Source organism: Pogoniulus pusillus, chromosome 28 (genome assembly GCF_015220805.1).
Source record: "Pogoniulus pusillus isolate bPogPus1 chromosome 28, bPogPus1.pri, whole genome shotgun sequence".
NCBI classification, from domain to species: domain Eukaryota; kingdom Metazoa; phylum Chordata; class Aves; order Piciformes; family Lybiidae; genus Pogoniulus; species Pogoniulus pusillus.
The window spans coordinates 12,228,150-12,240,712 of record NC_087291.1 but is presented as its reverse complement, the minus strand read 5'-3'; the positions used below and the strand labels follow the sequence as shown (position 1 = coordinate 12,240,712).

Sequence of the window (12,563 nt, the reverse complement as noted above, 5' to 3'; positions counted from 1 at the left end):
GCTAGCACTCTAAATAGTGATCAGACACTGCCACACCACACACACCAATGATTCCTGCAGAACAGCCCTCCAATATGTCCCACTCTTCCTTCAGCCATTGGCTTCAGACTTGTTAGATAACATCAGCAAGTCCATCGTATCCCCAGCACTGGGCTTTTGCTTACATCTCTGACATAGAGAATGGTCAGAATCTTCTATGCACCACTGCTCTTCTGCTTCCACTTTCAGTTGCTTCTCTGCCATTCTAGGAAAGGCAAAGCTTTTGAATTGTTTCTGCTACCCTCCTTACCTTGGCAGATACATATGAAATACACAATGCTTTCTTAAGTTTGGGTACTTCAGCCTTTGTATACTTTGATTGTGTCACTTAGCACAAAACCAGGACATGACAACAATATGCTTTGTGTTAATGACAAAACATCTCGAAAGTCTATGTGCATCTCACAACAAGCCAGAAACTGATAGTACAGAAGTCAATCTCAGCTTATACTGATTAAAGGAAAAACGTGGTTTACCTGACTTCATGATACACTAATTCCTTAAAATACACTGCTTAAGGGGAAAATTTGAATTCTAGTAAATGAAGTCTTCCCCTTACCATCCTCCTCTCATATTTACAAGATCATGTCCACAGTTGCTCCTATTCAATTTTAAAAGCTGAACAGAAACATGAAACTACCTAAAGCAAAATTGAACAAGTCTGGTCAAAGGAATTTATCCTTTATTTGCTACCTTTGGAAAGGGTGGATTTTCAGTTAGCATTTAAATTTGTCTGATTTCCCTTAGGGTTGGTAAAAATAGTAAAGATCATCATTAAAATTAACCTCACTCACTTCTAAACAAAAACAAAAATCCAACTGCTGATTTTGACCCAGGCAGGTTAGAACTGAAGTACTAATGAGTTGTGCAATTTAATAACTAGCAAATCCTGTGAAAAACTTGTAAGACATTTTGCATTTCTAGTTTCAGAAAGCTTGTCCACTACCCAATAAGTACTGAAGGTTAGTGGTATGGTTCACTAGAGGGTGCAGGCAACAGGAACTCAAAGCAGACATAAAATAATCAAGAGCACTGATGCAGCACTATAGTTACTCACATGCCCTTTTATTCAATGTCCCAAGGAAAATCCCTGGCTAAGGTAAGGCTCCTGCCTGCAAGACACCACCCATACTATACAGTTCTTTCACTCCTTGCAGTTTGTACCTCTCACTTGCCCTCTGTCTGTCAAGCATGCAAACAGAATCTCTAGCTTTTGTAACATTTCATAAATGTAGAAGCTACACAAACTTTACAAATGGAAGGACATGAAAGCAGTGTTGTACTTGCTAAGAATGAAGTGAGAAGGCACATATAGGGTGATGCAGTAACACTTACAGGCATGTGTAAGGAGAGAGTATAGCAAGATTTTGGCAGGTATGGGCACCTACCACTGTATGCAACTCTGCTTCAGGCTTTCCTTCATTTTGGAGAGAGCTTTCACAGTCACTGCAGGCAATGAATGGAGTGCATGCAATTTTTGAGCAGTAGAACTGAAGACTTCAACAGCACTACTATAAAGACGAAAAGTTCATAGCTATTATGTCAGAGATCTTGACTAATGACAGATAAATCAGAAAGCAATGAATGCCTGAAAAAAGAAGACCTCTGTACAGTAGGCAAGAGAGGAGGCAAGAGTTAAAATTCAATTGAGATCCAGGACACACACATGAGATGCATCACAATGAAATCCATATAAACAAAATGACTCAGTGTCCTCTAAATCTGTGCTGCATTTGTGGGACCAAGCACAAAGAGTTTTCACTGCAGTATATAAATATTTTAAGACAATATTGTAAACCTATCTTTGTCATTTATCTACTTCAGTTGATTTTATGTGCAAGGCATGTATTTTCCCCCAAATCATTGCTCTCATATTTTAATCAAGCAAGAAATGGAAAATGTTCTGTCAAAAAAACTATTTTTCAAGGTCATAAACTACTGATAAAAAGTATTTTGAAGGTCAAGACTGTTTGATAAAGTCATACAAAAGTACTTTGATACATGTAGTATGTAAGATATTTTCTAAACATTCAGAATGGTACTAGAAGGGGCATTAGTGTGTTCCACCCAGATTGGCACCAAAAAGCAAAAAAAGACTATAGGTGGCAAACGTGTAAGGATTAGAGAACTGACCCTTATTTGAATGTTGCAGCTTTGTGATGAAGATGCTCAGAGATGCTACAGTCCTGAAAAAGACCACATCTGGAGCTAAACTATGTAAATCTACCAACTCATATTAGATGCTGCACTTCAGAGTTTCAAAGCAGTATTCCATATTAACCACAATGTAACTGAAAAGGTTATGTCAATTAAAGCAATCATTTCAATGGATAGTTTCTAAGGTACACATATGACTGCTGCTTTTCCCCTATGTTGTCATTGCAGAAGGGTACAACTATATAAAATACACAGGATCATGATCTTCTGTCCAGTCAGACAAAATGAATTGCATCCCCAGCTTTGAGAGTGACTGGCAACACAAGTAACTTTATTTTTCTTCATCTATACAATGATACATACCCACTGCACCAGGTTGTTGTGGGAACTAACAATGAGTACTTCAATACTTCAAACACATCATAAACTGCACTCCTTTCTACAAAAATCTGTCCTACAGTAGCTTGACTACGTAGGTTTTTCAGGACAAAGATTATCTCTCTTTATTTGTTGTTCAGTTCTCAGAACAATAGGGTCTTAATCCTTGACTTGGACAGCAAGGCACCATTGAAGCATAAATAATTACCAAACAATATGAGCTGAGAGGTTTAGTGAAGTGTTACCCTTCCCAGAGCTCCAAGGCACAGAGCATTTAAATGACCAGAATTTAGCCAATGCAAAGGGAACTGGGGACAAGGAACCATAGCCTTGGTTGCTTGCTAACAACTTTGGTGGCTTGTTCTTGAGAAAGCAGAGATACAAAAATGAGATTGAGAGAAGAGAACACTATTCAGAGGAGCATAGGGGCTACAAATATAGTGGTCTTTTGAGAAAGGCATTGAGGGCAAAAACTTCTCCTGCAGTTTGCAGACTGAGTAGGGCTGGCAAATAAGAGCAAATAGTAGAAATAGCAGGGGTTTGGTGACGGACTGGAGGTGGTGAGGGGTTTGGTTGGTTTGCAATTTGCCAAAAGAGATACACATCAACAAGAAGCAAACAGTTATATAACCAACAGCATCTGGTACCTCTTGAGATGTCTTCTATGCACATATATGCTGCCTTTGTTATGAGTATGCCCACTACACTGATGCTAGAGTTTCACTTAAAAGTATGAGCTGTCATAATATACACCAGGAATATCCCCACTACTTCCCATTCGAATTAGAGGCTGCAGCTAGTCCAGTCTCTTGAGCAGCTCCTCATCTTGTCCAGCCCCTTATCTTCAGCATCCAAGAACAGATTCAAGTATCAAGCATAAAAGGGGTATGACATGGAATTTGTGCCAACATTTTCAAGTAAATTACTGCACAATTAAGTAACTGTTGTTTCTTCATTGCCTGTCCATGCATTTGTTCTGCTATCGGTGACTTCTAAGCTGCATGCTCTCTGAAGGTGGATATTGGTAATTTGGGCTTGTTTACTCTAGAAATGAAAGACTGATGAGAAGCATGACTGTCAGCATTACTGGACTGAAAAATAAATCCTTCCAAGTGACAAATGAAGAAATGCTCTGCTTCCAGTCAGTCTGGAAGATACCTGGAGGACAGGCAATTTCCACAAGGTGATGAATGAAAAGGAAGTAGAATGCTGAGAAGAAAGGCTGGAGCGTTTCCAGCAAACCGTGAATGTAGGGTGGGGCAAACAAAAGCAGTGCTCGAGAGGGATAAAAGGCAAATAAGTCAAGGCTTAATACACTACTCACAATTTTTATTTTCTTAAATAAAGAGGAAGTTGAAGCAATATATCAGGAAAAAGAAAAGGAAAATTACAGCAGAGACTGAAGTAAATATTCTTTTCAGCTACCTAAAGTATATGCAACACACAACACGAGAAAAGCTAAACATTTACCTAGAATTATCAAGTTGATATTGTCCCAAAATTGTCATTATTACACTCTGCCCCAAAAATTTTGATATTTTCAGTCAACACATACAAGAGACACCTAACTTCAACCACCTAAATCTAACTAATCTGTTTAAAGTGCAATAAATATTGAAGTGATTCTATCTTTCCAATTGGTTAGACCTCTCACCTCCTCTTGTATTTGCTAGTTTGATAACTGAAAAACTTGCATACAGCAGAATGATCAAGCACTTTCATCAAAAGGCTAGGGAAGTAATACACACAGTTTGATCAGATCTGAAAGAGATGCTGCATCTCTTTTTGAAAGGAGAAATAAAATCTCTGTTTTTCAAAAGTTAAGTAAATGGAAAAAACTTAGAAAGTCTCAAAGTCTTACCTGCTGGTAGGCTTTATAGATTACATCAAACAAGAAAGCCTGAGGCATTTCACTTGCTCTGTATCTGGCACGTTCCAATGAGTGGTCTAAACAACCATCCGCATCAGATGCAATAACAGTAGAAACTAGAGGACGAATTGCTCCTGCTGCCTGGGGAATTAAACACAGAGAAGCCTAAATGTTATTCATGTCAGATTAATCAGACATCTACATTTTTAAAATAAGGGTTTTAAGACACATTTTCTACATATCTTTCACATATCTCAAAATGCCTAAGTCAAACAATTTCATATGAGACCATTAGAATCATAGAATCAGTCAGGGTTGGAAGAGACCACAAGAATCATCTAGTTCCAACCTCCCTGCCACAGGCATGGACGCCCTACCCAAGATCAGGCTGACCACAGACTCATCCAGCCTGCCCTTAAATGCCTTCCACGGATGGGGCCTCAACCACCTCCCTGGGCAACCCCATTCCAGGGTCTCACCACCCTCATGGTGAAGAGCTTCCTCCTCCCATCCAGTCTGAATGTGCCTCTACATAAAGACAGATGTCTTTAACATGACTCAAGTAAAAGAGGACTGACTGAAGTCTAGTTCACAAAAAAATCAAATACATCTTCGCAGATGCAGATGCTCTTCTACATAAATGCTAGGTGGGGGTTGATAGGACAGTTCTAGGCCTACTGCAATATCTAACAGCAGCAGATACTACATCTGGGAGTTCTTGCCAATTCACTGCACTTATGGCTTTCACAAGATTTATGTTTGGCTGAATTGATCCGAAATAACAGCAAGACAAATATCAGGAAATAGCAAAAGAGAGTTTGCTCCTGTGTTGAATTCACCCTGCAAAAACTGAACAACCAATGCTTACCAGTGAAATCACTTGGACCACAGAATACACATTAGGAAGTATTCAGAAGTACTGTACACCAGAACAGGTTTTTTTCATGTTTATGTTTCAGTTTTGCTTGGGTTTAAAACCTATTAAACAAGTCTCTCTAATCTTTCCATCCTTAGACAGTATTAAAGGTTATGATACCCCTGAAAAAGGACTGTCCAAGCTGGTTTTAGCAATTTTAATACCAGAAAGTTACCTACATTTCATCTACCACTTAAACTTTGTTTGCACAAACTTTATGTGAAGCTGAATGCAACTGGGACAAGAGCTGTCCATACAATAATGAAGAACCAGATGCAATGGCAGAACATTGTCACAGGGCAAAAAGCATGCTCCCTAAGCATGCTAACCAGGGAGAATGGCATCCTTACACTACAGTGTCTAGTATCTATTGGTAAGAGTATTAAACATTAGTTGATGATGTTTCAAAACACTTGGAATGATCCAACATCTTCAATTGCTATGCCTAGAAAACCAGCCCCCACTGTGAATTCTGACACTTCACTTCCAGCCATGCATCTTCTGAGATCTAGTAGTGAGCCCTGACACAGAAAAAAATAGGTCTCTTATCACTACATAAGAACACTTGTTATTCATTTCATTCACTTTGTGTTGGCAGCTCCTGCCCCAAAACAGAAGTCCTGTTCCTTCTTACAAGATTCTGACTTCAGATAATCATACAGTGGCAGAATGAGACATAAAAAGTGAGACTTTTTTTTAGCCTCCAGAAGAGAAAGAACTACTTGTCCTCCCTCCTCTTTTCAGACTACGAAACAATAAAACAAAAGAGGAACACAGTCAGCATGTCGAACACTTTATGAGCTCTAAAATACAGCTTCTTAGTACTTTTTTTTACATATTGAGAAGAGACATAAACCAGTTTCTCATGCTCAGAGCTCCAATATGAATGAGCTACTGAGGCCGTGAAATGGGAAAGAAAAAGATATAGAGGATTAGTACAAGAGAAATATCTGAACCACTTTCTCAAAATCTGAAAAGCACTTTTTCTTTCTAATACATGGGAAAAGACATCTATATAAAACACTACATTGAGCAAGACACTACCATTCAAAGGCAACACAGAGTACAGAAAGATCTGAGAGCACCATGAAATCACAGAACCGTCTGTGTAAGATCTTGAGAGATCATCTGCCCCCACTTACTGTCCTAGGCAGGATCAACTTCACTTCTGCAATGGAAAGGACATACTGGCAAAAGTAAGCACTACACTGCCTATAGTAACACTTCATTAAATTAAATCAGGAGTACATTTAAGAAATGTACTTTGAAGGAAAGCTGTGTGTAACTGGAGAGAACAAAGTATCTGCAACTTGTGCCCTCCCTGATTCCAAGACACAGACTATTACCTCTGTATGCCAGCTGCTGGGCATTTGGGCTATGCTAGTTTGTTCTGCTGTCACATTTTAATTGGTCACACACATACACAGAGAATTTCCTAAACTTAGAAGGCCATGGGAAAAGAGACAGTGCAGTATGCTAGCCACAGCTTTTCTGTAACTAGTTCAGTCTGTTTCAATTCCCCCCACACACCTCAGAAGTTACCATTCCAGAAAACCAGTTAGCAAGAGGACTTCTGGCTGATCAAATATTTTATTACAGTTTTTAACAATCGTGTCCCGTTACATTTTAAGCATAAAACAGGCCAAGAGAATACAATGTGACTTGCATAACCAAATCTCCTCAGTGAAACACGCACTCCAAGGAACAAAACCCAAACTGCAATTCTAAACAAAACAGAAATGCCCAAAATTCTATTCTGAAGAGCTCTGAAACGCATTGTTTTCTTGACATCTGATTTATTGCACAATAAAACTTCATGAATGTCTGTATCCTTGTGACAATACTGAACCACATCTCCTGCCCTTTCAGAAGATTCAGGAAGATCTAATTTCTAATCAAACCCAACGCAGCAGTTTTTAACACATTAGCTACTCAAGTAACTGTAAGCTCTGTAGCACCTAAAAATTTAAGAAATGTAATTTTCCCAACAATTGTACTTTTGCTTTACACTACAACTGAGCTCAGTGCGGCTGAGAGTTTCTCATCTGTCTTCCATTCATTGCAATGAGAGTCATAGAATCAACCGGGTTGGAAGAGACCTCCAAGAAAACACAAGTTGGGCAAAATAAAAGGTCTTCTGCAGCAACTCTACTTCAAGTATACCTGACACTGACTGAAAACAGGCAGTTGAATACAAATAGTAAGATTATGCCTGACTTCTATGTGAAAGGCAAAAATTGTAACTAATCCTGTTGCTGCTTACATATTAAAAGCAGCAGGTTTAAGCGTGACTCAGTCCTTGAGTGTTTCAAAAGCAGAATGTAGAACTCTAGCAATCAAAGTCTGGAAATTTCTACTGCACAGAAAACTTTCATATGATGATCAGCTGGTAGTCTGAAAGCCATGGATCAATGAGCTAGAGCATACTTTTAAGGTGCAGCATAGCACTACAAGCTCAACACATTGAGACAAGATACGGTAATTGATTTTTTTGTTCGTCTCATTAACAGCTCACCTTTCTGCAGGACCTTGGCACACTCACACAGGCTTCCTCAACCAGATGATATGACTCAACACAGGGCTTAGTTTACCACCTTTGTGACAAAAGAGCTGCATTAGTTCCCAAAGCCACTCTCAGTCTGGGTGAAACTGGGATCTAACAAAGGAAAATACTGACCCGTGTATGGCTTGCATTGTTTTCAATTGGGACAAGACTTGAGTCTCTGGCTCAAGAAACCTTCCATTTGCTGTACTTCTGGCAATTGTCTTGAGCTGGCATACCCCACCACAGCTGCCAAACCCCAGTTGGCTTATACAGACCTCACCACACATGCTTCTGCTTCCAAAATTGGCTCGTGGGTATCTTCTTACATGCCAAATGTTATGCTTACACCATGAATGAACCTAAGAATTGAGCTGCGAATTTTGTTCTCTCACACAGGTTGAAGAGCCCTGTTTAAGATGTATGGGTTGTTCTCTTGTTTGATCACACTTTTTCTGACAGAAAATAGTTTAGATCATAGAATCACAGAATCAACCAGGTTGGAAGAGATCTCGAAGATCATCCAGTCCAACCTATCCCCCATCCCTATCCACAAGGGGCATTTAAAGGCTATTTTAGAATCACAGAATGCATAGATGCATGTATTCAGTCAATATATAACCAAGAGTAAATCCCAAGCTGTACTGATGCACCCTGGCTAACACAATGCAGGATAGTTTGGTTTTCACTCAATATTCCAAGATTGAAAAATCACAGAATCAGAATCACAGAAGTTTAAAGGTTGGAAGGGACCTCTAGAGTTCGAGTCCAACCTTCCTGCCAAGGCAGGATCCCCTAGGGTAGTTGGCACAGAAATGCATCTAGGCAGGTTTCAAAGTCTCCAGAGAAGGAGACTCCACAACCTCGCTGGGCAGCCTGTTCCAGTGCTCTGTCACCCTCACTGTAAAGAAGTTTCTCCTCATGTTGAGTGAAACCTCTCATGTGCCAATTTGTAGCCCTTGCTCATTGTCTTACTGCTGCTGACCAGTGAAAAGAGATTGGCTCCATCCACTTGACACTCACCCCTCATATATTTGTATAGATAGATCAGATCCCCTCTCAGTCTTCTCTTCTCCAAACTAAACAGCCCCAGGTCAACTCCAACAAGCAAAGTAGTGCTGAACCAAATCACTCTGCTTCAGAAAAAACAAACTTATCTTGCACATATATGTTGGAAATAGAAATACATCAAAACAGATCTTCATCACTTCAAAGCAGCTAACTCCTTTGAAACTACATGCTGGAAAGTGGGGTTAGTCATATTTAGCAGGACAAATACATCCATCTTGGAACTCCACTGAAGTCAGTTTTGTAGAGGTGAGTTTGGCAAATATACAAAAGATTTTATCTCACTTTTTCACTAATAAAAGGACTGCATAAGCACACTTTTCAACTACATAACAGTAACAATCAATGTTGGCTTAGAGACAGAGATAGTGACTTGCCATTGGAATGGGCTGCCCAGGGAGGTGGTGGAGTCACCATCCCTGGAGATGTTCAAGAAAAGACTGGACGAGGCACTTAGTACCATGGTCTAGTTGACTGGATAGGGCTGGGTGATAGGTTGGACCAGATGATCTTGGAGGTCTCTTCCAACCTGGTTGATTCTATGATTCTATGTTCTGGAACATTTTTTATTAGGTGAAAGACTATTTATGTTACCAAACACTACCATCTCCTAAGGATTTCAGCCTAATTGGGTCTGGCTATGAACCAGTGGAAAGAAGTTATGAATAATTATCAATTTCTTCCTATTTTATTCCATCATATTGTTTTCACATGCTAGTGTAGGCAAAGTACTTTTACACAGACCAAACGACTTGCCATGAAGGGCATTCACAGCCAACTCCAGTACAAAGACAGAGAAATAAACACACTAGCTGTGATGTATGAAACAGGTAGAAACACGCACTTCTATTCAGACATCTGCACTCAAACTAATTGTACCTACAGTAATTAACATGCTTCAGCTACACTAGGTAATTACTATTTAAGTTAGGATTGTCTCTACTGAAAGATATCTTATTTCAAATTTATCTAACATAATCTTCAAAGCAAAACTCAATTATAAGACTAAAATATTTCACATATTCAAGAGGATGCTGGTTTAAAATCTTTTCTATTGTAAATTTGAAGTGGATAATAGCCAATAAAATAAATCATACAACTATCTGTAAAATAAAGCAACTGGATAATTTCTTCCCATGCACAGTCAAGGTATGGCACTAAAATACCACATCTTCTTTTCTTTTGTTTTCTCCTCTGCGTTTTCCATCTAGCTGTTGTTCAGGCCTACATTTTACCTCTTCTAATGACAAGCCACAATCTGTGAGAAGTTTTAGGATTCCACTGCAGAGATATAAAGTATTAAAAAGTATTTTCCCCTCCAGCATACAGAAACCCTGGCAAAACAATTCTATTTGGCTGAAAAGTTCAGTGCACAGAGAAAGTGACAACATGAACTACACAATCATTCCTTTACAGAAGTAGAGTTGATAAACTACGATTTGTGTATGTGTCAAGCTTTCTGAGGTTAGATGTGAACACATGCTCATGTCCAAACTCCCAAACTGAAATGAGTCAAGCCTGTAATTCACACAATTCATAACCTTATTTTGCATACAGAACCCACCTATTTGCTATACAACAAGGCCTGGCAGCAGCCTAGCTACATAGTGATGTTTGAGTCAAACCTATCTCACCTATAACTCTGTTGTGACCCAGAGACTCTTCCAAACCAGTACCTCAGATGTAGACCTCTCTTGAAGGACCAGCCAGGACTACAACAGACAACTAGGATGACCAATAAAGAGCAGCAGACCACACTGTACTCCCATTATCACACACAAACATGTATTTGACTGCAGGACATATACTCTCTCTCACATACACATGTAGCATAGACACACAGTTTGCGTGGCAGTGCTGTGGTGGGGACAGAATTCCTTTTACCTATTTCTTCTACTGACAAGCAAGTGCAACTTGAGCTGTACATCCATAAGAGATCAAGTTACCCTCTTCCTGTCAGTTATCTACTTTGTTTTAAACAAGAACAATTCTTAAATCTCTTTTTTTTTTTCATTTTGTTGGTTAAAAATAATCAATCAAACCCTATAGCCATTAAGGGCACACCACCTTTAACTCTCATTAGTGAGATACAAACTGACATTTCTTCTCTGTAGGCACTTCCACCAACCACTCCAATTGCAGCTATCTTGACATATTTGTACTGGCAGCTTTTAATTGCCCAAGGACAGCACTGGTTGAAATGTTAAACAAGCCTGGTGTAACAGATATTATGCCTAATCATCAGCCAGACAAAAAGAAGGTTAATTAGAACAGATGTAAGGACTTTTGAACACCATGAAAAAAGGCTTGTATGCTAAACTTCACTCAATTTCCTTAAAGTCTGTTTACCCAGCTGGCTAGGAGCAATAGCTGAACTCACTAAAATTGGGCACATGTTAATCTTAAACCAACACCAGGAAGGAAGAAGATATAATTGTGTTTATTCCTAGCTGCAAAAGCGGGGATGTTTAATCAGAAATTTAACATACACTTTGATCCAATATTAATGAGCTGACACTATGTTGTACATTGAACTGACTTCAAAGACACAGGATCCCTTAAACAAATGTAATGTATATTTATGACACTGTTTAAGAAAAAGAAAGCACTTCTAATGAGGTCACCTTTATCAGAACATACTATCTCAGTAACTTGGGATAGTAGATTGAGACATGTCAGATCCTCAAAAGTCAGCTAGAACAAACCAATTACAAGAAACAGAAACTGTTGCTCAAAAATTAAGGCTTCCTAGGTTCTTTTTTTACTTCACATAATTTCTATTTGTTCCTTTTGAAGGCATGTACCTCTCAGTGTCAGGAAATACTGTTTTGATCTAATCAACAACGTCCTAAAGTCTAAAAGGTTTTCTGTGTGAAATGTACCATTTCTAAAAGAAAGTAAAAAAGATCCACCTCAAAAGAGATAGAATAGTTATTTGCAACAGAACAACATACGAGGTGGAGTAAGACAGGAGATCTAGACCTATCACAGGCTGCAGTTTCTCAGCACAAGACAAAAGAAGCTCAGGAACACAGAGAAAATGAAAAGCAAAACCAAGACTCTAAATAGGCACTTAGAAAAAGGAAAATGTGGAACTGCAAAAAACTTATTTATGCAACATTGGATTGCAAATTAAAATCCGGATTTCAAAAAGCAGACTGAAAACAAGAATGTCATTCGTGTTGCTGTTGTGTCATGAATCACTGCAGTAAACCAGGTTAACTGCTTTTAATAAAGAGTATAATTACAAGAGCTAACAGGATTAAATCAATATATATATTATGATGTCATACAAATTATATGGCATTTCTTGTAGTGTATTCCTTATGAGAAGGCATACATTACATTCCCTGAGAGAAATAAAAGAATGGGCAAGAAGGTTGTGTTTTCCATAAACACAATAGCACTGTGTATTCAGTGAAAGATAATTTATTGTATGATTAGCCAAATGAGATCTTATTGCCTTAGCTAACATATTCTGTTAATTTTTGTGCAGTGTGATGATTGGTCATGTTTAACAACTTGTTCTCATTTGTTAAGGTTCTGCTTTCTTCTTGATAGGACTCTTTTTAAGTACTTCAAAGCTCACATAA

At 38.7% G+C, this 12,563-nt stretch overlaps 1 protein-coding gene across 3 annotated transcripts in view; it reads right to left on the bottom strand.

Moving 5' to 3' along the window:
- CRPPA (CDP-L-ribitol pyrophosphorylase A) overlaps window positions 1-12,563 on the bottom strand; it is a 108,095-nt gene that overhangs the window by 81,899 nt on the left and 13,633 nt on the right. For all 3 annotated transcript variants that reach the window (XM_064166929.1, XM_064166930.1, XM_064166931.1), the window contains exon 3: window positions 4,436-4,585. In XM_064166929.1, coding sequence (XP_064022999.1) covers window positions 4,436-4,585 — 150 coding nt within the window. The remainder of the gene's footprint in view (window positions 1-4,435; window positions 4,586-12,563) is intronic.